This window comes from Macaca mulatta, chromosome 8 (genome assembly GCF_049350105.2).
Source record: "Macaca mulatta isolate MMU2019108-1 chromosome 8, T2T-MMU8v2.0, whole genome shotgun sequence".
NCBI classification, from domain to species: Eukaryota; Metazoa; Chordata; class Mammalia; order Primates; family Cercopithecidae; genus Macaca; species Macaca mulatta.
This window is the reverse complement of record NC_133413.1, coordinates 89,139,025-89,162,343: the sequence shown is the minus strand read 5'-3', so window position 1 is coordinate 89,162,343 and position 23,319 is coordinate 89,139,025. Positions and strand designations below refer to the sequence as shown.

The 23,319-nt window shown below is 35.7% G+C and overlaps 1 protein-coding gene across 4 annotated transcripts in view; it reads right to left on the bottom strand.

Annotated features, from left to right (window-relative positions):
* Positions 1-10,900: 10,900 nt before the first annotated feature.
* Positions 10,901-23,319, bottom strand: part of PKIA (cAMP-dependent protein kinase inhibitor alpha) — an 89,083-nt gene continuing 76,664 nt past the window's right edge. For 2 of the 4 annotated variants that reach the window (XM_077942364.1, XM_077942365.1), the window contains 2 exons: positions 17,606-17,783; positions 10,901-14,429 (listed from right to left, as the gene is read on the bottom strand). In XM_077942364.1, the coding sequence (XP_077798490.1) occupies positions 14,350-14,429; positions 17,606-17,756 (231 nt within the window). In that variant the 5' untranslated portion in view covers positions 17,757-17,783 and the 3' untranslated portion in view covers positions 10,901-14,349. 4 annotated transcript variants of the gene reach the window in all.

Here is a 23,319-nt window from a genome sequence, read left to right as displayed (position 1 = left end):
GGTAAAGACATTTAAGCAAACAAAAAAGCGTGTATTTTTTTTGGCCATATCTGATTGACCAAGGAGATTTTAGATCAGGGAAACTCACATGAAGCATATTCTGGTTAGCTAAACGTAACAAAGGCAAACTGTACTGTAAGATCTCGGAGTTTTAGGGAAGATATTCTTGATAAATATATTAGAATTGCCAGGCAAACATTTTAACTCATTTCAAATTGGTTTTCCTAAGCATATTTTGAAGCTCATGTGCGTATATTAATGGCTCACAAGTCGACTGAGTGAAAAGGGGACCTGTTGTATTCCACAGTGTTCTTGGAAGACAGTCATATTGGCTACCACTGTTGACTTGTTCCCTGATTGGCATCAAGCCAACCTACATTGCTTTTCTGAATAAGCAGTTTTCTAAAACAAAATCCTTTTGTTGTGCTTTAAGAGACACAGGGTACTTTTTTCTCCCTCTTGGAACTGCATATGGCCACCAGGAGGCAGATATCTATTACTTATTATTTGTCATATTTATAGAAATAAAGATTATAGAATAGAAACACAGAAACATAGAAAAACACAGAAATACATAAAGATATACCTTTATCTTTTACTTGTGGTATATGAAAGACTGGTTTAATTATTGTTAAGTAACCTGGCTTTCCTATCTGATTGAGAAATATGATTTATTAAACACAGATGTTTATTCAAAGACACTTATAGTAAAATTTGATTACCCAGAATGTCTGTTATGTGAAGTTTTCTTAGGTATGGAAGGAAAATACTTTTTATTTTACTATTGTGTGACTAATTTTAAAAGTTAGCTATTCTAGTTGAGTAAATAGATTGACAATCATCATAGCCCCTATATATCTTGTTAAGAATATGTGAGTTTCAAGACTGTCTTTTTTTAAATCAGCCAGAAAATACTTCATCAGTGTGTATGAATAACATGTCAATGTTATGTTAATCACATAATTAATACTATATGTGAAAGTAGGTATTTATTTAAAGATAGTTTTCATGATACATCTAACTAGCAGAAGACGAGTCTCTCTTAGGCTAGAAACTGGAATGGGAGGAAGAGCCTATAGCTAAGAAGGGGAAATTTTCTAGACAGTACTTAATCTTTCTTTGGAGGATCTCATGCACAATACGAAGGCCTGGAGATCCTGGGCTGAGGTTAACTAGATTATAAAAATTTAAAAAAAAATTAAAAAGAGAAATCTTCCTTTAGTCAGCTGGTGAATCTATACTCTCTGTTTTTCTTCTTTTTGTTCTTCCTCAATGTTTACCAGACTCTGCCTGGTCTCAGTTTTACTAAGAGAGCCGACAGAATGGGATTTTATCTGCACTTAAATCAGAAAATTATCAAGAAAGCAGCTGTCAGAGGTGCCAAAGGAAACGTCATCAAATGACTGAGTCTATCGATGCTTCTTACTGTCCTTCCAGTGCCAATCTCTGAAGGCTTTATATTTTCTATAATTAAGAGAATTTATGTCCCCTTTTACTATCCAGTGACACTGTGACACTGCAAAGGTAACAGTTGTTAAGAAAAAGTTAGGACTGAATTTCTTATGTTGACTTGAAGATAGTCCCGACGTAGTCTCTCTCTCTTTCTCTCTGTCTTTTTCTTTGTCTCTGTCTCCTGTCTCTGCATTTCTCTCTCTTCATCTCATAACTCTTGATTCAAATAGTTAATAACACTTTGCTCCACCAAATTTGGCTTTTCTAAACTAAACTAGAGGAAATCTTGTAACATAAATATTTGGTTTGCTGGGATGCAATTAAACTGAGTTTTATGACTGTGGTTAAGTCATTGGATAGCAAGCATCTTGAAAATATCTGACACATATTAGGTGAGAACTCCTTCATATCTGTTCTGTAAATAAATGAATAAAATCTCTGTGCAGCTGAGGGCACTAATCGTAAGAGCTAAAAGCCATTTGACTGATCTCTGAGTCATTTAAGACTATAATCAACATATCTCATATAATGACAAAACAACCACTACATTAGAAGCTAATATTTATTTACACAAAGTGTCAGGCACTGTTCCCATTACTTTACATTTATTGATTAATCTCAACCTTTTAACATTCTTCTTAGGAGCTATTAGTCAACATTCCTAAGAGATGCTATATTATTTCCTTTTACATATAGGAAACTGAGACCGGGAATGGTTAAGTAAATTGTCCAAAATCATACATGCAATGAGGAGTATAGATTCTGAGGCTACGGTGATTAAAATAAGCTTTTCATATATGTTTTTTCCAAGTGTTTTCTAAAATTGTCAGTCATTTGGAATGACACTGGATGGACAGATGACAAATCAAGGTGTCTCTCTGATATTTGGGGAACTCATAAAAGTTCTGATTCTCGTGGTGGCAGCGGTTAGTGGAACTGGGTACCACCCACCACCTCTCTCCTAGTTGATGAATGACTCAGAGGTGTCATTCAGTTGATGAATAATAGAGGTGAAGACTACTCTTACCACCAGCGTTATTCATACATCCCTCCTCTGCTACTTTGCCTTGTACCACCTGTTCCTCACTAATACCGAGGGGCTCCATACTTCCAACAAACTTTAGACTGAATCATATCTAGCAGCCTGAGTCTGGAGCTAATTTCCTTTTTTTCCCTTCCTCCCACATAAAGGCGGGTAGTGACTGAGAGGTGTGCAGGAAGTGCTGGGCAGAGAGATTGAGGAAGAAAGCTGAGGCTGGGAGGATGCAGAATGGAGAGCAACTGATTAGGCATTCTTGAGAATTATAAAAATCATGAAGAGATAAAATGAAGGAGAATAGTGATATGTGAGTAGGAGGAGAGGAATGTGGAGAGACACAATGTATGTGAGGAAGCTCAAGTAGGAAACTGGCAGAAGCAGGCAGGTGGGCTGAGTAGGATGGAGTCAAGAAGGAAGACAGCTGTATTAGGATACTGTCAGATTGAGCCATGAAGGGAGAGAACAGATGGTCATGTTTTCCCTTTATCAACTACAAGTGCTGTCTTTGCAAAGTCAGACTCATTCAAAATATTCTTGTATGGGCTGGAAGTACAACAAGGCATTGTTCTGAGAGCACAGAAAAAAGCGACACTGTGAAGCAACTGTAATTCCAGTAAATGACAGGCCAAATGTTGCTGGGTGTTTAATACATCTAGAAGCTGTTTACTCAGGAGTTATTGAATCATAGAGCCTAAGGATTCAATCCCCTTTTATGCTTTTCACATTGGCTAGAGTTAGGAAATATTTTAATTGACAATTATTTTCTGATTATATCAGTGAGGGAATGCTGTTGTATTAAAGATAACAATTTTGAGTTTTCATAGTAAACATATTTTAAATTACTTAAATCTGAAGGAGGTTAATGACCAACAGGAAAAACAAATGCTGTTTCTATAGAAATTAGCTTATGGGACCAGAGGATCTGTGTAGTAATGAGATGGGCTAGAGCAAAATGTTGGGAAATTATGTACCAAGAAAAGGGGAGTAAGCCCGAGACTTATAACCTGTTCAGCAGGGAACTGAAATCTGTGATACTGGCTTCACAAAGTTGTCATCCATCTGATCTTTTGATAATGAGGGAGGGGAAACTCAGGTGAAAAAATAGATGGATAGTTTAGGAAAGGCAAGGACAGGACCAAATCCCTGGGATCATGCAGCTAAGAAGAGCGGAACAGAGGTGGAGCCATCTTGATGGTTCAGAACTGAATGGAGATTGGATCTGCATGGACCAGGGGATGCAGTGGTTTGAAGCACCTGTGCTTTCTTGGGTAAACACTTCTAAAATATGAATAGGTTTTCAGGTGAGTTATGATTTTGGGAGCTTCAGGTTGCCCTGAGAAACATGACAATAGAACTCTACAGAAGGGTGACTTGCAATGAGCCTTCCTTAATGCATTAGGTGACCATTCTGGGCCAAACTTTGGAACCTACTCTGGAGGGACAGATGAAGATTTAGCATTCACCAGTCTCAGAGGATACAGTTCTTTCTATTGAGTGATGACTAGAAGGGAACATGACAGGAACTTCCAGGATGTTATGATATTTGGATCCTTATCTGGATGTTAGTTACCTGAGTGTTCATTTTAGAAAAATCCATCAAATTGCACATTTATGGGTACTTTTAAATATTTATTATACTTTAATACAAAGCTAAAAAATACCAATGTCTGAACCTCTCCTTACAATAAAATCAAAATCTGTGGAAATTTGGCTGAGTTCCTAATCTTTAAAAAGTATTCTAGCTGATTTGGGTAGGAAGCCAGAGTCAACATCCCTGAGAAAGAACTATACACACACGTGTACACTGTACACCTCTATCCTGCAAAAGTGAATCCTCTCCTTGCTTAATTGCCAGAAAGCAGAATATGGTATAGAGTTCTGTGCTGTATAATATGGTAGGCAAGACATTTGAAATTTGGCTGGTCTGGATTGAGATCAGTCAAAACAGACACTGGATTTTGAAGAATTGGTACAAAATAAAAAATGTGTCAATAATTTTTATATTGGTTATATACCGAACAGTCATATTTTGGATATATTGGGTTATTTTACTGCTTTCTTTCCATTTTTTTAATATGGCTACTGGAAAATGTAAAACTGCATGCTCAGCTCGTATTATTGTTCTATTGGGTAGCTCACATGTAGTTGAAAGAGCATGAGAATTGTCACCTGAGAAAATGGGCATAATTTTCAGTCCTGCTTTTGCAACACAAAACCTACATGGCCTTAGACAAGGCTCAAGGCTCTTAAGTTATCTCAGTCTTAGACTGCTCATTTATAAGGAAATAAATATATTCATATTTCAGAGTAACTGTGAGAAAGAGGTGATATAATAAAGCATCTGAAATATATTCAGAACACAATAGTTACTATTACACTGAGAAAAGTCTTCTACCCCCTTCCTATGGTGCAATATAAAAAGACATCTTTCTTTTATACTTGAACTGCATGTTGTGAGTGGAGACACAGGGTGTCTTTAAAAACTGAAGAGTGAATCAGGGCATGAGTAGGAGACAGTATGGATGAAGGACAGCAGCAGCTGCTTTGCCAGAAAGAACTCCATCTGTGCTTCATTGTATACACCTCTGCTGCTTCTCATTTACCCTCTGACATCACTTCGGCTTTTCCAGCTACCAGATTATTAACCTTTGAATGAGTCCTATGTCTACTTTCATCTCTAGCCGTTAGCTTACCTTCAAAAATGTAACTCTCACTTTCAGAATTCTTTCATTTCTGTGTTAGGCTCCTCACCACAAGCCTTATTCTGTGGCTCAGGGTCCTTGTATGTGGGACATGCCTTGATGTTTACACGTTTCTCTCTGAGTGTTCTGGGAGCTGGCCTGCCAGCCACTTTTGAACTATTTCAGGCACACCCTCGAATCCTCACTGACTTTCATCAGCTTTGAGGGCTTCCAGGTCCTTCTCCATAGTCTCATATTTCTTCTCCACCTAGTCTAGTGTCTCTCCTCAGACTTAGCATCCACACACTGTGCTCTGGTTAATAGGGATTATTTTTAAATTATATGATCCTGTTTTCCTATCTGTGTACCTTAGTTTATGTCAGTTTTTCTACACAGAATGCCTAATTATTTTTTCTTCAGTGAAATACATATTCCAATAGATAATTTCAGTGATTCCTTCATAATATATCCTGTCATGTGCAGTTTCTTTCACAGATCTGTATAGGATGTTCCATGTTCATTTGTTACTATTTAGCAGTTTCAGACATTTATCATAGATATGTATGTACTTCTGTTACAATTTCTATTAAATGATTATCCTTTAATAAATTTTTGGGTCCCCTGTGGCCTCCTTTTTGTATAGAGCCTAATTCAAAAAAGTTTCATCTGAAACCTAGAAATAATTGAAAAGAATTTCCAGTGTTTACTTATATACCTTTAGGATATTAAAGAAGATCTAATTCAGAACCTATAAAAGGCCCTTTTCTCTCCTTCCCAGTTGTGTTTCATTCTGTGTTTTCATTAAAATGTCTTACTTGCCAAACCTCTGAAGCTTATTTTAAAACCCATTTCACTGCTTTAAAAATCTTCCTTGTAATTCTTTATTCTAAATTACGCATGTCTACTTAAACATGTTAATGTTAAACAACTTTTAAAAAATCTGTTTCGATCATTACCTGGTTTGTTCTCAACAAGGAAACTTCTAGAGTTGTTTATCTAAGAATCTTCTTTTTCCTCTTATCACTCTAACTTGTATATCTATTCTCCCAATTCTGTGTTGCAAAAGGCCTAGGAATCAGCTGAGAAAAAACCTAAATTCTCATTAAATAGTAGAATTGAATAATATGTTCTTAAAAGGAAAATGGAGGAAGACTTGAAATACTGGTAGAAAAACTATGGTCCCCATTACTATTTCAGTTTTTATTGGTCTATTGGATTCTGTGTTCTTTTAAAAATTTCACTCTTATTGGACCTAATAAAAAAAGACTTAAACTTAGTAAATGCTCAAATTTTATTTCCTAGACAAATTTGATGATTTGTTGAATTGTATTTAGGACCGTCTGAGAAGGCAGAATCAGTTTAAGTTGTCATTCTTTAGCTATAGCTATTTTTTTTTTTTTTACACTTAAAACTTCATGGTTATATATTGGCTTGTGAATTTCAAAGAGGATGTGGGATAAAGAAAATCTCAGAAATTCAACAGGACAGTCATAATAGTCACACCATCCTACTCAAGCAATGTGTAAAATGAATCATGGCAGCCAAAGTTTAAACATTTTCTATTAGTAGTAACCTACATCATCACCTTTGTCAATCTTTTTCTTAGTTTCAGAGTCCAAAGTTCACAGTACTTCTTTAGTCTTGTTAGATCTCCAAAGTTAATTTTATTACCAGTGTTTTTTTAAAAGATAACATTATTCAGGAAAAAGTCTTTAAGGTTCTATACATGTATATCAGTGAGCTTTCTTTCTTGAATATATAAAAATGTGTTTCTTAATCCCTTTCTACTATTGTTTCCCCTTTTTTTCTGTGAATTTCTGACACTGAGGTTTATTATATTGTTGTTAGAACTCTCATTTCTTTAGGCTGTTTGAGTGCATTTCTGTAAGGCATATTCTCAGAAACTCCAGTGAACTTTTGTTCAAGGCCTGTAAGATCCTTCCTGGAGATCTTCCTCTCTGAACAAAGTACTGCTTAGGCCAAGAGAGTAAGATATAACCCCCTTTTGGCTCATCTTAATTCCAGCAAACTGAAGATAATTCCTGCCACAAAATTCCCAGAAATACCTTTACCAAAAACATTATTTAGCTGGATGGCTTACCTTAATTTGCCCATCTAGTTATGTGTTGTCCTACTGGTCATCTCATTTATTTATGTCTTATCAAATCTTTGTGTGTGTGTGTGTGTGTGTGTGTAAATGCAGCACACCAGTTTGTGATACAAATTTTAAAAGTTACTCTTGTATAAACTAAAAAAAAAGGTGACAGGAATTAAGTTTTTATCCTCTGCAATGCAATATTCTTGAGACTTCACTATTTTCAACCATCAATTTTTTTCTCTGAATTGCATTTTCCCTAGTTGATCTGTGTAGATTCTGTCTCTTAACTTCATTATGTATGAGCTTCAAGAGGGCAGATATTATTTATTTACAAACATCTGCTTATGTTTTTACTGATTAGCAGTAACCTACATAGATAAATATAGATAAACAATAAGGATACAAAGATGAATAAAAGGGGGTTGATGCCCTCAAAAAGCCCACACTTGAGGTGGAGAGATACGCATGCAAACAAACAGCTATGATATAGAGATCCATTTGCGGATAAATTGTTAGAGAGCAAGGAGTATACAGCAGCTGATTTCCTAGGGTAGCACTTGGGAATGGAGATGGGTCAGAAAGACTCTACCAAAAAGAATGAAATGAGGCTTAGTCTGAAAGGACCAATGAGACTTTGCCCACAAGCATGAAGCACATTTTAGGAACAGGATACAAGCAACACAGAGCAAGAAGTTATACACAAATACGTTGTGGTACTTATACTGTAAAATTTTGAAGGATTTTTTAATTAGGAGAGATACATGATCAAAATCATGTATCAGAGCAATACATCTGGTGGCAAGATGGCTAGAAAGAGTGCTGGATGAGGCAGGTCATGCTGAGCAGGTCTTTGCATTATAATAGGTAAGTAAGGATTTAAAGGGTTGGAGTGCACATAAAAAGAAGTGAGCAGTTTCAATAGTGAAGAATTAGAATTGATTGACCAAAAAACCAACAAACACACAAATCAGGGGAAGAGGTAAGAGCTAAAAGGGCTCCAAGAATTTTGATTTAAGGTCAGTGGAAAATCAGTGCTACCGTGATCTGAAATCCGCAGCATATGAGGAAAAGCGGGTTTGAAAATGGGATCATGCACTGGATGTAATATTAGAACACTGAATTTTAAGATTCTTTGAGCAATCCATGTTCAACTGTCCAATAGGTCAGGTAATGAGGAGTGACTCCTGGGCTAGAGATCAAGATATGAAATTCACCATAGGAATGTAGTTGCTGATGTGGGAATGGAGGAAGTCATCTGGAGAGAGAGATTAGAGAAGAGGAATGAGAATGGGAACCCAGGGAGCCACGAAATTTAGTGGGGAGGTAGACAAGGAGGACCCAGTCTTAGATGAGTGAGGAAGTGTCAGAGAGAAAACAGCAAGAAATCACTAAATAAAAACACCTGGAAGAAAAAGCAAGGCAAATGAAGCATTTCAAAAACATTCCGTGGTGAACCATATTAAATGTCATTGAGTAAGCTAATAAAATATACAAAAATGATCCACTCTATTTGGAGTAGATATATTTGTTTAGGTATAATTCAGAGAAGTAGAGCAAGACTGGGATTTTACACACATATGGCTGCTGTTGAGAGAAACAAGTGATATCATTAACATGTATCCAAGAGTAGAATGGAACACAGAACTTTACAACATCACAAGATAATCTTGTTCATCTATGAATGTCTAGGCTCTGTTGGTGGCCAGATATGTGACAACCACTCCTATAAAGTAATGAGCACTATAGGATTTGAGCACATAGCAAGCAAACATTATGGGGAGATTGTGGTCATAGAGTAAGGACATATCCATACATTATGGAAGTTCTATCCTAGAGAGAAAGCTGACTTTTTCTTGATATATGTCGATTCTATATAGTTGAAAAAGACTTTATTATGCAGTGATACCCTATCATACTATTATCAACTGAAAATATAAAAACGTTAAGTTTTATTTTAGGTTAATCTAAGTCCTCTGAATCATCATCATCTGTTAATTTCCACATTGGTTAGAAATTCAATGACAATGACAGAGATGATGAGCTACTAAAGATGTCATTGATAATGAGAAAAATTTTACTGGAAGCCAAATTGCAAAAGAATAAGAAATAAGGAGGAGAAGAAGCATGGAAATAAGGAGTATACATTACTATCTTGAGAATCATAAGTAATGAAGCAAACAGGAAATTGAAAACTTGAGCACATTTGTGAAAAAGGGTAAAGTCAGTAAAGAAAAAGGGATAATTAATAGACATCCTGTTAGAGGCAGAATAAAATTGTTTAAAAACATCAAATGAAGGAATAAATCTTAGCCAGAAAGTGGGACGATTCCTCTGTGCCCAGGGACATGAAAAGAGAGAGCTGTGCAGCACTTATGTCTAGACTGAGGTTGCAAACAATGAATAAGCATTGTTTTAACTTTTTACAGTCATCCAGAAGACAAGTAAAGAGAAGCGAGATGGCCTAATTGATTTTGATGGGGCAGAGATGATAGAAAGGCAAGAAAATGTGGAATCTGAGGAGCATCTAGGAGAAGGATGAACAATGGAGTCCAGACCTGCAGGAAGGTTGCTGAGGAAGCATCCATGTTAACCCAATCAGAAAGATGTGGTGCAAATTAGAAAGTTAATAGGTTATAGTCATATAATTTTGCTAATTTTGACTTTAGTATTAAAGATGAAAAAGATCCCGAATCCCCACACTTGAATTAGACAGACACAAGAAATATACACTGAGTAGCAACACTAGAGGTTCTACAACTTATTTCACTGGCTAGTATTTTGTTGGTCCCAAATCCCTATGGGCGTTTTATCCTTGTGAGCTGAGTAAGATGAACTTAAATCTTTACATCTCCTTTGCTCTTTGGACTGAAGAACTTGCCTGGATTCAGGTTGAGTGCTGTTTGATGCCTACTTTCTCCCGAGCTCCACCTTGGTCTCTGTTTGGTCATTACTGCCTGTGTTTGACAAAAATAAAATGATGGGAAGAGAGAAACACTAAGATAAAAGAAGAGCTCTCTTTGCTTCTTTACCCTAAAATATTACCCTTAATGCAGTAAAACCATGGGTGTCTGTGAGGATTGCATTTTGTTCCTGACTCATTTCAAAGCCTTGTGGTGGAGTGGGCAGGGTGGGTATATCAGGAATCCTTGAACTTCTAGATCACTGATTCTAAAGTGGTGGGGGTGAGGTGGGTGGAAGAAAGGTATCAGAGTCATGTAGAAAGTTATTTTAAGAGAAAGAGTGTTTGTGTATGAATGTATCCATGTGGGGGGTGGGTAGAGGGTGGGTGCTGTAAAAACTTTCCAAGAATTCTAATAAACACCTGTCTTTCTCCTGACTGAAAGTCATCTCCCTACAGATGAGCAAGTAAGAACCATAGGCATGGTATTGGGGGTTAAGATCTAGGAGGTGGGATGGTTCTGGCAGATGACAAAGACCAGGAAGTGGACAACTCGAGTGGAATGGAGTTGAAAATGATTAGAATAAAGACCAGGAAAGAGTGAAGCTGGAGTCCTGGGTTTGTCCACTGCAAGATTACTGAGGTATAGAATTTCTCCTTTATCACCTGCAGCACTCTCTAGCACCAAATACATAGTGTGAATTCAATAAATACTCTTAATAGACTGTGTACATTTCAGAAAAATGTGTTACTTTTAATTACCAATTATGTGAGCATGCAACATTGCTAAATACAAAAGTCATACAAGCTCACAAATGACTTCAGAGACTGCCACTCTTGTAATTAAAGAACAATTTAGGGTCTATTAAGACATCATGAATTATAGATCCTTTCCTATTTTCACTTGATGACTACACATTTTCTCCCTACTACTACTGCTACTACAGGTTTCACTTAGAAGCTTTGCTGCCCGGCAGTTACATTTCTTTATCCATTATTGTTTCCCTGAAGAGAAATAGCAGTATCATTCATCTTCTAAAATGGTGCATTGCCACTGTATCTAAGTAAGACTCAAGTATAGGGCATTTACCATTGACTGTTCTGGCAGTATTATCTAAGAATCAAATTTCAATGTCTGTTATTTATTGGAAAAATATTTCTATGAATTTATGATAACAATATGTTGGCATAGGATGATTACAATTGATAAAAGGTAAATTTAACAATTTCATGCTTGTTGCAAATAAGTCAAAAAGCCAAAGTCCCCATGTTTGTTGGTAATTAAACAAAATGAGTAGCATGAAATATAAAAAATATGAATCATGCTGTTTTTACAGACCACATGCCAGAAAAATAACCTCTGGGAAACACACCCCCCAAATAAGACATAATTGAATTTCTTTTTTTAAAAAAAGATATACTTTGTGTGACCTACTCATATCTGTGTTATTACCCATCCAGGGAGCTTTGAGAAAGGCAATTTCTCCTTCTGGGATTCAGTTTCCTTCTGTAAAATATGGCGGCTGAAGAAGTTCATCTCTAAAAGTTCCCTGAGAGCTCTGCAGTTGGCTCTAATTTTATGACATGTGCACTGGAAAGCTCATTGTTGACAAACGTGGGTACTAATCCTAAATTCATCACTTACCAGCTCTTTAAGCTTCTAAAGGTTATATTTTATTGAGTGCTTATATTTTAATCTGTGAAACTGGATAAAAATACCACTCTAATAGAATTGTTTGAGGATCAAATGGGAGAAGACGAGCTGCAAAGCCATTAGCATAGGAATAGTTGGTTAATAGGCATCCAATGCCTATTACCAAACCCAAGGCCTTGGTTTCCTACCCTTTCCTTCGCTCTTTAAAAATTCAGATCCATGTGTATTCTTGACTTGCAAATAAAGGAAACTAAAATAAAATTTGAAAGATACCATGAATAAGCAAAATGTATAGGATGTGCACATTTTGGAAAAATAATTTGTATCTCCCTAGCTTGGGAATACCTTTGGTTTTGAATATAGCAGACAAAGCAGTAGTAAGAAGTCAAACTAAATCCAAAGCTCCATATGACTTTGCAATTTAGCACTATTTATATATTTAAAGACAAGCATGGCACCACATGCATTAATAATAGTATATCACATAGGAATATAAACTCTCCACATACACTCAGCACTGGTTCTAAACTTTTCGAAATCACATAAAATCAGTTTGGAATTTCACAACCTTAAGAAAGAAGAGAAGTTTAAATTCACAAGAAACTTATTAAAATATTAAATGAAGATACTGAAAACTGACTGTAGGGGTTCGATGGTTTAAACAGTTTACCAGGGATTGCCTAAAGTAACCCTAGGAACCTCTTTTCTCACTTGTGAGTCTATTAATAGGTGATGTGTTTGAATTTTACTGGGCATTTTGGCCCCTGATGGATTAGACAGAAGGAAGCATTCCAAAATTTAATCTTTCCTCTTTCTGCTCTCGGAAAGGCTCACATTATTAACTTTTTTTCTAGTAATATCTGATTGAGTACTAAATGCAACCCATGCCCTTATTCCAGTCAGTTGAAATGTTCTGTAGAAGGAGATGTGAGCAGACTTACCTTTTATCCTGTATGTAATTACATAGTAGGGCTGAGTTTCTGGCACAACCACACAAATTACCTATTGAAATGCTGCTCTAACTACTTCATGTGGAATGGTATCTAAGCCCTCAAGGACAGCTAAGTGGGCTTGTTACTGTAAAGGGACTCCCATTGTCTGCTATTTGTCCAGTAATTCATGAACCACTGGCATATTACTGGTTCCTTATTTATTACCACTGACAAATGATTTCATAATACTGACCAGAGGGATTACACAGCTCACAAAAACTTTCCATATAAGAAGCACGATGTTAAAACACAGCAGAGGCCATCAAACACAGTATTAATGAGAATTTTGTTAGCTTCTAATGATAATCATTATTGTATCAGAATGCAATTCACACTAATTATTAGTAAAAGTTTACAAACATTAAAAAGTGCATAATAACATTTGGATCTGAGAGGGCTGAAAAAAGACATGAAAACACAACACCAGGGCTTTACTTTTGTGATTGGTGTTCACATGATTGCAAGGAGATTACTTTCTCCACCTTATTCAGCTTAGTGAAGATAAGTTGTCCTCCAAATTTAAATAGTATCATACAGCATTGTGAGAAATTTGATTCCATAGAACAAATTATTTCCAGTCCTTAGTATGATCTTGGCTTTTCTTTTCTACCTTTCCAATTGTCCAAAATTCTCATAAATTAAAATATATATATATATATACTAGGTGGGAGAAGTTCTCCACTTGAGAATAAAACAAACTTGATAGATTGAATACCAGTCTGTGCAGACACCAAACAGACTGAATTCAGGTGATATTCACATTAATGGATATTTTCAAATGTCTGTATAATAAAGCAATGGAGTCTTGATGAATCTGTTAGACTTAAACAACTCATCAACATATAATGAGCAAGGGGAAAGACTGTGTTTTAAAAAAGGGTGTTCTATCCTGTGTACACCACCACAGTATGGAAAACTAAAATAAAAAGACAGCCCTTTTAAAAATGAGTGGTATAAAAATTCACAGTAATGCACATCATTTTGTTTTTCATAAGCAATCAGAGAAGGGGGCAGTGCTGAGCATCTATATTGTACAATACAAAACAGTGTAAATAACACAGCAGTAACACACAGATACATAATGCTAAAAACAGTGCTTTCTGGATCTTTCTTTTACTGGGTGAACACTTGAGCCAGAGATATTTAAACTCTGGGGTTCAATCAACCCTTCGCAATTAGACACAATTAAATCCTCTGACATTGTGAGGGGCCAGATGCTACAGGAAGAATCATCATCTAGGTCGGTGCTACTCTCTATAAGCATTTCGTCACATGATCAAGTGAAAGGATCCATACAAAAATGACGCCCAAACACAAGCCACATGATTTCAACCATTGCTAATGACAGAGGTAGGGAAAAGTCTGCCTGCAGCCACAGCCTCTGCCCTCATTTTTAACATGATAATGAGCAGGTTCCTGCAATGCAGCACAGCCATTTTCTTTTTCCTCTTTTCACTCATGGAAACAAATGCATTCCAGACACTCCTGGAGATTTGAGACATTGTCAGGTGTGGTCGAGGGTCAAAGTGGGGTGTTAGCTTTCAGATTTTGCTGCTTCTCCCTGGGCTTCCCCACTTTGTTCTGTAGAACTTCGTTGTGCATCTTCTTCACCTTCTGCAAAAGAAAAACAAAAACGGAATACAGGCAAAATAAAAATGATTGCTTTTATTTCCAGCTCTCAGTATGTCATATTGGCAACTTCAGAAATACTAAAGAGGTCCGAAACCCTTGAAGGGAAAAGTACATTTTCTTGGTAGTCAGTTCGCCACTGGAGTTTTCAAGGACTGATCAATTCTGTGAACTTGGGACAGCATGGCTCAAAAACAAAATAATATTCAAATGTTCAGAGTAGTTAGTGATCAGCTAAGCTTCGGATAAATAGCTCAGAAATCTCATGACCAGGTCATGTCACTTAGATATAGTTTCACAGGCTGCAGAAATCAGAAATGTCTTTAAGTAGAAATCAGAAGTGAGAGCATGTTTACGTTTTTATGCCTGATTGTCTTATTTGAAGAAATATTTTAAAACTGTATTTTCTCTTTTTTATAGCACTTGATGATAACCCAGCTAATTTCTCAGAGGTTCTATTAGTTCAAAGTAAAAGCAATAGTGGAAAATGAAAGGACACTATGTCAGCTGGCCAGTCCCTTGTCAAATAGTTATAATGGCCTCTGGTCTGCCCTTAGAGAACATGTGCACAATTCTAATAAAACTAGCCTCATAACTGCACCCTCAGTAGCAATCTTAGCCAGTGGTATAGCAAACATTTCAATGCTTTCACTCCATATTAGGTCACATTATATAAGTACAAGCTGTTGGCAATTTCAGACTCAAAGATTTAAATATCTGCATGAGATATTTGGTTATCAGGCAGCCAATATGACTTGGTGGACAAAATGTTTTCAGGTGTTGCAATAATATAAACGAATCAATATTTGCTAAGGGTTTGTTATCATAATTCAAATAAAGGCAGGTAAGTGGGCTGCTCTATTCTTTGGGCCATAATGTTATAAGGCAGTTTCTCCTCTACTCTTAGCAAGTACACACGAAGCACCCCACCGTACTCCAACAACATTAAATCTTTAGGAAAATTAAAATCAATTCTTCTACATAAAAATATTTTCTTGTAAAGCAGTACCAAGGGTATGACCAGACATTATATGTCATTTTCATGCACTATTTTATTATGAGAGGCTCCCATGATGCACAGATGGCCTGGTTCTGAGATGTGTAAATTAGCATGCAACAAGAACTTGATAAACAGGAGAAGCTTTTGGTAACCAAAGAAATGAAGTCAAATTAGGGCATCTCTAAGACAGTAGAATATTTCAGGATGAAAGTGATTGTATAAATACAAGATGAGGAACTTGACTCCCATGGGGCTTGGGACCTTCTAGGTGTCTGGGGACACTTCTCAGGGCTTAGCATTATGCTGCAAACATAGAGACTGTTGCTAAACAGATGCTTATTAACAAATAAAAGTAAACATGAAGCAACAATATTGTTGAGTATAAACTAAAATGAAGCTGAAACATTTATGAATTAGAAAGGAAATTCTTCACAATTCTTAGTGACATTGAATTTGTCATTATATATTTGTCTTTTTTATATTTTAGATCTTCATGTTATGCAGTTATTAGTTTTTGTACTTAGAATAAACAAAGTTATTGCTTTGTATACCGTTCCTGGTTTTGGACTTCATAATTTTAAGAGAAACAGCAAATGTTGCAAGAGCCTAGTGAATTGCAATTAGCATGCAAAAATATTTAGAAAAGAAGACATTTGGAAGTATAAAGATAATTTAAATTAATTATAATATAATGAATATAAAATTATTTTATTTACATTTATTAATATAAAATTTCAATTTATTATTTAAGTAATTTATAATAATTTAATATGTTTTCAGGAAAATAAAATGGTCTTAGGACTAACAATTCTCAACTTCAGGAAAAATAGAAAAAGAAGAAATTAAATTACACTATGAATAAAAATGTCCTAATATTAAGAGTGGCTAAAATTAATGCAGACTCTTTAAAATAGCATATGTGTAAGAAAAACAAAATATAAATATTATGCAAGACTGCAGCAAACTGTATTTATCCATCTCATGTTACCAAATTGGAATAATTTCCTATACCATCTTTCTCAGAGCTGTTCTGGGAAGTAACTACTGGTAGCAATAATAGCACAACAATGAAACCTAAGATACACACAGGTCTATGTATTCCAAAGTGGTAACGTTAAAGTTTTATTATTAATCTGAATTTGAAAAGACCAGTCTGAGAAGTACCGAGCTTTAGCCATTGAATAAAATACTGTCCTTATGTATTTTAAAGTAATGTTGCTGAGCCGTTTCATTAATCTATATATGCATATACTCTGACTCCGTTTTCTAATAATCTAAATGTTTTACCTTAAAAATTCTAACAGCGAAGACATATTGAATAATTAAGAGTCAGAAACTGTGATAAGTGCTTTCCATGCACATAATATCAGGGTTCCCTAATCGTGAATTCTTTTCACTTTTAAAGGTTATTTTTACACAAGTCTTCTCAGGGAAACACATTCAGCTTTGATATCTGCAAAAGCTACGGGTGGAGGAACTGTCAGGGAACTTATTCTAATACTCAGAAGTAAAACTGTCAAGTATTTTAATCCATCAAACTTGTTTTTCTTTTTCATTAATGAAGATAGACTCCTTGGGTAAGAATTCCAGACCCAGTAAGGAGACATATTTTTCACAAACCCATTCTATCTGGAATGGGAAATCAAAGACCCTTTTACCTAAGACTTACTAATGTAACAGATCATTTTACTTCCATTCTTAATAAAATTAGCCCTGGAGACTCTGTTTTTCTAAAATTGTTTTTATAATTGAAGTCTATCAGAATTACCTGCAAATCTTGTTAAATATCTATCTAGTAAATGTTAGAGGTGGCCAATATTGTCAAAGGTAGGCGCTCCAACTTAGTTAAATACTGTACATAAGCAATTTCAGCTTTTGTAGAAATTAGGCTTTAAAAAAACACACCATGTGTTTTATTGATTGCATTAATAAAATCAGATTAAGGACTCTGCATTTAAGTGAGAAGCCTTCTAAAGAGACATCACTGAAAATAGAGCAGGATTGATTAAGAGATTAGTCTCAGACTTTCATCTTGCCTTAGATTGTTTAAAACTCTTTATATTAGATTACTTTCAAAGATGACTTTAGTGCCTCAATCCCACTTAGTAAAATGCTGCAAATCATTCCATGCTTATAGAGAAATGTGTGCCAGATGACTTACCTGTCTTGTTGATATCAAGACCTGCTAATTTCAAGGCTAATTCATTGCTGTTGCCACTTGCAGAGGAAACCAGGATATCATGTATTGCATTTCTTCTACCTGTTCTTCCTGAGGCAATAAAATCTGCATACGTAGTTTCCACATCAGTCATTGCTACCAAATATCCACATAGCAGGGACTACAAAAGAAAGTAAAATTAATAGGTAAATATAATGGTAGTCAATGCTAAACATTTAACAAAGACAACTGTTAAACTACCAACCTAGTATATGAATGTGAAACAACTGTCCTGTTTGCAGGTTCACAAAACAAGTAATGCCTTTTCTGATCCTAAATATTTAAATCAAAGGTCTGGGAACCTTTAATGTACAGGGCCTGGTAGTACATATTTAGGGTCACATGATCTCTATTCCAACTACTCAACTTTGTCCTTACAGTAAAAAAGCAGCCACAGTCAATACGTAAAACAAATGTTATAAACAAACTTTATTAACAAAAATAGGGAATGGGCTAGATTTAGCCTACATGCCATAGTTTGTTGACATTTAGTTTACATTATAAAATTATCTTTCTCTAATACCATTTTAGTCATTCTTCAACTCCAGAGAGAACTTGCGATCAGGTGGGGGGCGTTGAGTGAAAAGTAGTTCATCCTAGGGATAAGCAGTAAGTGAGAGCATTGTCTGTACAATTTGTTAACGAAATGGACCAAAATTCAGTTTGCTTTTTATTACCACTATGCACCATGCACCAGCAATTCTAAATATTTTCAGTGATCAAGTACTGCTCTCAGTCCAGAAAAACAGCCTGTACGCTCCCCTCAGTAAGTCATTACTTGAGAGGAGTAACATATACTCTTGATTAAATCTTGGAAATAAAATGTAAAAAGGTATAAAAACTGATTACTCAAAACCCTCTCATTTCTATCATTAAAATGGCCATACTCCCCAAAACAATTTACAGATTCAATGCTATTCCTAGCAAACTACCAATGATACTTTCCACAGAATTAGAAAAAAATCATTCTAAAATTCATAAAGAACCAAAAAAGAGCCCAAATGGCCAAAGCAACCCTAAGAAAAATAAAAATAAAAAACCAGAAGCATCACACTACCCAATTCTAAGCTGTACTACAAGGCTACAGTAACCTAAAACAGCATAACACTGGTACAAAAACAGACAAAGAGACCAATGAAACAGGTTAGAGAACCCAGAAATAAAGCCACACTTAAAGCCATCTGATCTTCAACAAAATTGACAAAAACAAGCAATGGGGAAAGGACTCTCCAATAAATGGTGCTGGGATAACTGGCTAGCCACATGTAGATTGAAACTGGACCTTTTCCTTTCACCATGTACAAAAATCAATTCAAAGACTAAGTCAATTTCAATTGATTAAAGACTTAAATGTAAAACCTAAAACTGTAAAAACTCTAGAAGAAAACATAGGGAATACAATTCTGGACATAGGCCCTTGCAAAGAATTTATGTCAAAGACTCCAAAAAGAATTGCCACAAAAGCAAAAATTGACAAAGGGGACACAATTAAACTAAAGAGCTTCTGCACAGCAAAAGAAACTATCAATGGAGTAAACAGATAAACCACAGAATGGCAGAAAATAGTCTCAAATTATGCATCTGACAAAATTCTAATATCCAGAACTGAAAGGGAACTTAAACAAATCAACAAGCGGTGGTTCACGTCTGTAATCCCAGCACTTTGGGAGGCCAAGGTGGGTGGATCACCTGAGGTCAGGAGTCCGAGACCGGCCTGACCAAAATGGTGAAACTCCGTCTCTACTAAAAATACAAAAATTAGCCAGGTCTGGTGTTGGGTGCCTGTAATCCCAGCTACTTAGGAGGCTGAAACAGGAGACTCACTTGAACCTGGGAAGCAGAGGTCACAGTGAGCTGAGATCACGCCCACTGCACTCCAGCCTGGGTGGAAAGAGTGAAACTTCATCTCGAAATAAATAAATAAATAAATAGATAGATAGATAAATAAACAAATAAAAGCAAAAACCAAACAGCTCCATTAAAAATGGGCAATGGATATGAACAGACACTTCTCAAAAGAAGATACACACATGGCCAACAAGCATACGAAAAACTGGCCAACCTAATCATTAGAAAAATGCAAATCAAAACTACAATGAGATACCGCCTCACACCAGTTAGAGTGGCTATTACTAATTAATTCAAAAATTAACAGATGCTGGTGAAGTTGCAGAGAAAAGAGAACACTTTTACACTACTGATGGGAATATAAACTAGCTCAGCCACTCTGGAAAGCATTTTAAAGATTTCTCCATGAACTTAGAACTACCATTAGACCCAGCAATCATATTACTGGGTATATACCCAAAGGAATATAAATCATTCTTCCATAAAGACACATGCACACGTATGTTCATCAGCACTTTTCACAATAACAAAGACATGGAATCCACCTAAATGCCCATCAACAGTGGATGAGATCATGTCTGTTGCAGCAACGTGGATGGAGCTGAAGGCCATTATCCTAAGTAAATTAATGCAGGAACAGGAAACCAAACACTGCACATTCTCACATATAAACTGAGTACAAATGGACAAAAGAAGGGAACAATAGACACCAGGGCCTATCTGAGGATGGAAGGTGGGAGGAGGGTGAGGATCAAAAAACTATAGGGTACTATGCTTATTACCTGGGTAATAAAATAATCTGCACACCAACCCCCCTAAATATGCAATTTACCCATGTAACAAACCTGCATATGTACCCCTTGAACTTAAAATAAAAGTTGGAAGCAAAACAAACAAAAATAAACCAAAACCACCTCATTTGTAAAATTCTGAATTTGGAAATTCTCTCCTCTCGTCACAGCCACCTTTTCTTTCTCTTTTCTCTTATACTCAATGAACCAATTCTTTATACTGATGCTGTCTTTAATTCCTTGAATCACTTTTTAGTTTCCTCTAGGTCCAGCCCTACTTGAATCAGTTATGCACTACTTTATGTAGTTTTTTTTATTAGCATCAAGAAGTTCCTTTGATCTATTGTTATCTTTACTTCTGTACCTACACTTCACTGCTGGGAAAACACTATAGTATATTTTCTCTGATCTCAGTACTGGGTGGTTGAGTGTTACCAGAAAAAGTCACAAAATTGTGCCAATTGGCTCAACTAGAAATTTCTGGCTCTATTATTAGTATACACTTGGATGGAGTTGCCCAGAAATTCTTCGGTTCACCTCTAGTTGACTCTTCCTTATGCTATTCTCTTTGGGAAGGATTCCAAAGCCTTTCCAGTCTACACACCAGACACCACCTACCTTAAGAGACGACGCTGCATCTTCCTCTGAGAAGATACAGGACATCTGTTACAAATTCTCTAAAAATTCTTCCTTTTTCAAACAACATTTCTCAGTATAATCACCATTCTTTCTTTTTTGGATGGATTGACCTGTCTTTCTAAGACATGCTATTGATTTTATTTCCTTCCACCTCTAATGTCATTACCCACTGCCCATTAACATGACACATGTTGGAGAATACATTTTCCCTCATTTCTTTCCCTTGATATCCATTACAGGTTCTAATAAGGCAGAAACTGCATTTTGTTAATATTTTAATCACATACAATTTCTAGCAGAGTTGTTTGCTGGTGTTAAATAAGAATATGTTAAATAGAACTGACCAATGAGGAAGAAATATATTAATCACCTTTTATCGGTGACCACAGAAAACTTTCCTGCTTCCTGATTGTACTAAATTACTAAATCCTAAAAATTCATCTACTTCAGTCTAGAAGTTTTATAGATGAAGAACCTGAGGACCAGATAATTCAAGTGATCTGACCATATTCACATAGTTAATAATTTAATCTGCCCATATTCACATAGTTAATGAATTAAGTACTTGGAACTTAAGTCTGCAAAGTTCTTGCCCACACTTTTTACTTTACCAGGCAGCCTGTCTATGAGTAAGTCAGAGTTTGAATAAAGTTTTTGGACCTCGGAATAATTCAGTGTTATTAGTGGTAAAGATATTTTCATTATCTGCATTACCATTAACCAACACAGTGTTTGGTTTCTACATTACTTCAAAGGTTTAGAACTGAACATGCACATCAACCTAGCAAAAACATCTTATAAATATTTAAGGAGAGGTGGAGTCACAAGACATATTCAAGCTCTTTTCACAATAATTTTCAATCTTAGTCTCTTTTTATAGCTTTTAAAAACATAGGCTTAGGCCAGGCATGGTGGCTTATGCCTGTCATCCCAGCACTTTGGGAGGCCAAGGCAGGCAGATCACGAGGTCAGGAGTTCAAGACCAGTCTGACCAACATGGTGAAACCTCGTCTCTACTAAAAATACAAAAAGTAGCTGGGCGTAGTGGCGCACGTCTGTAATCTCAGCTGTACAGGGGGCCAAGGCAGGAGAATCACTTGAACCCAGGAGGCGGAGGTTGCAGTGAGCCAAGACTGGGCTACTGCACTTCAACCTGGGTGACAGAGATACACATCATCTCAAAAAAACAAAGAAAGAAACAAATAGGCTTAAAAAAGCACAAGTGCTATTATTTCTGATCTGATAACAATGCTGTAAAATAGGAAAACAAATCCTCATTTTTCAGATGAAGAAAATAAGTCTCAGAGATTTTAAGTAACCATGAAATCATACATATTACCATGACTTAAACTATGGGTATATGTCTTTGGGTTTTCTGTAAAGGGCGGTGTACTTTGCAATAAAGGTCCCTGTTTTTGGCCATTATCATTTCTAACTGCCATAATAATACATACCCTTGTAGGGTTTTATATCTAATTCTCCTTGCTGAAAATAGTTTTTAAAAGATTTGAAATACCAAAAATGAGGCAGAGAAAGTGGTAAAAATTTCCATGGGAAGGTATATATTAAAAGAAAGTGTCTTGTATTATGATTTATCTATTTGGGATTTTTAAAAGATCCTGGTGGCAATCCTACTTGTACGAGGGTAACCAACAACTTACTCTGAATTTTTATTTAGTCCACTCCCAAGTAATGAACACAGGAAGGAAGAAATGAGGTTATGAGAGACATAAAAGTATATTGTGCTTACTTTTAAAATCTTCATATATAGCTTTCATTTCAATTGAATGAAAGACAATGTGGACAATTGTGAGAAGAGGTTATTCCTGTAAAGTTGAAATATATTTTTAGTTCAATGGGCATCCAATTCTGCATCTTTAAAGTAACATGGAAACTAAGTAATGGATATCCAATTACACTAGCCAATATAATTATTATAATACAAATAGCTATTGCTATAAAAGTAATATTTCATTGCTAATTATGTTTTCTTTCTCTAAATAGGTCTATTTTCCAATAAAAGAACAATAGCTAACAAACAACACACACCAAATATGTGAATGAAGGAAAGCATACAATTACATTTTTAAACAAAATATATATTGTATACTCCAGATTTTCTCTATGATTATAGTGCTTTTAGTTAATTCCCCTTAAGCGCTCAAAAATAGATATTTTTACCTGCATGGTGGTTATGGTTTTTTTTTTTTTCAGTCAAGCATTTAGACACTGCTAATTTAGTGATATGACTCCAAGAGATAAATATCTTTTACGTCAAGTATACCTGTATAGATGACTTGTACTTCTGCTTTGAAATTCTGGAGAACAGCCATAAAAATTATGGTTGACAGATATTCACCCCCCAAAATTACAAAATTC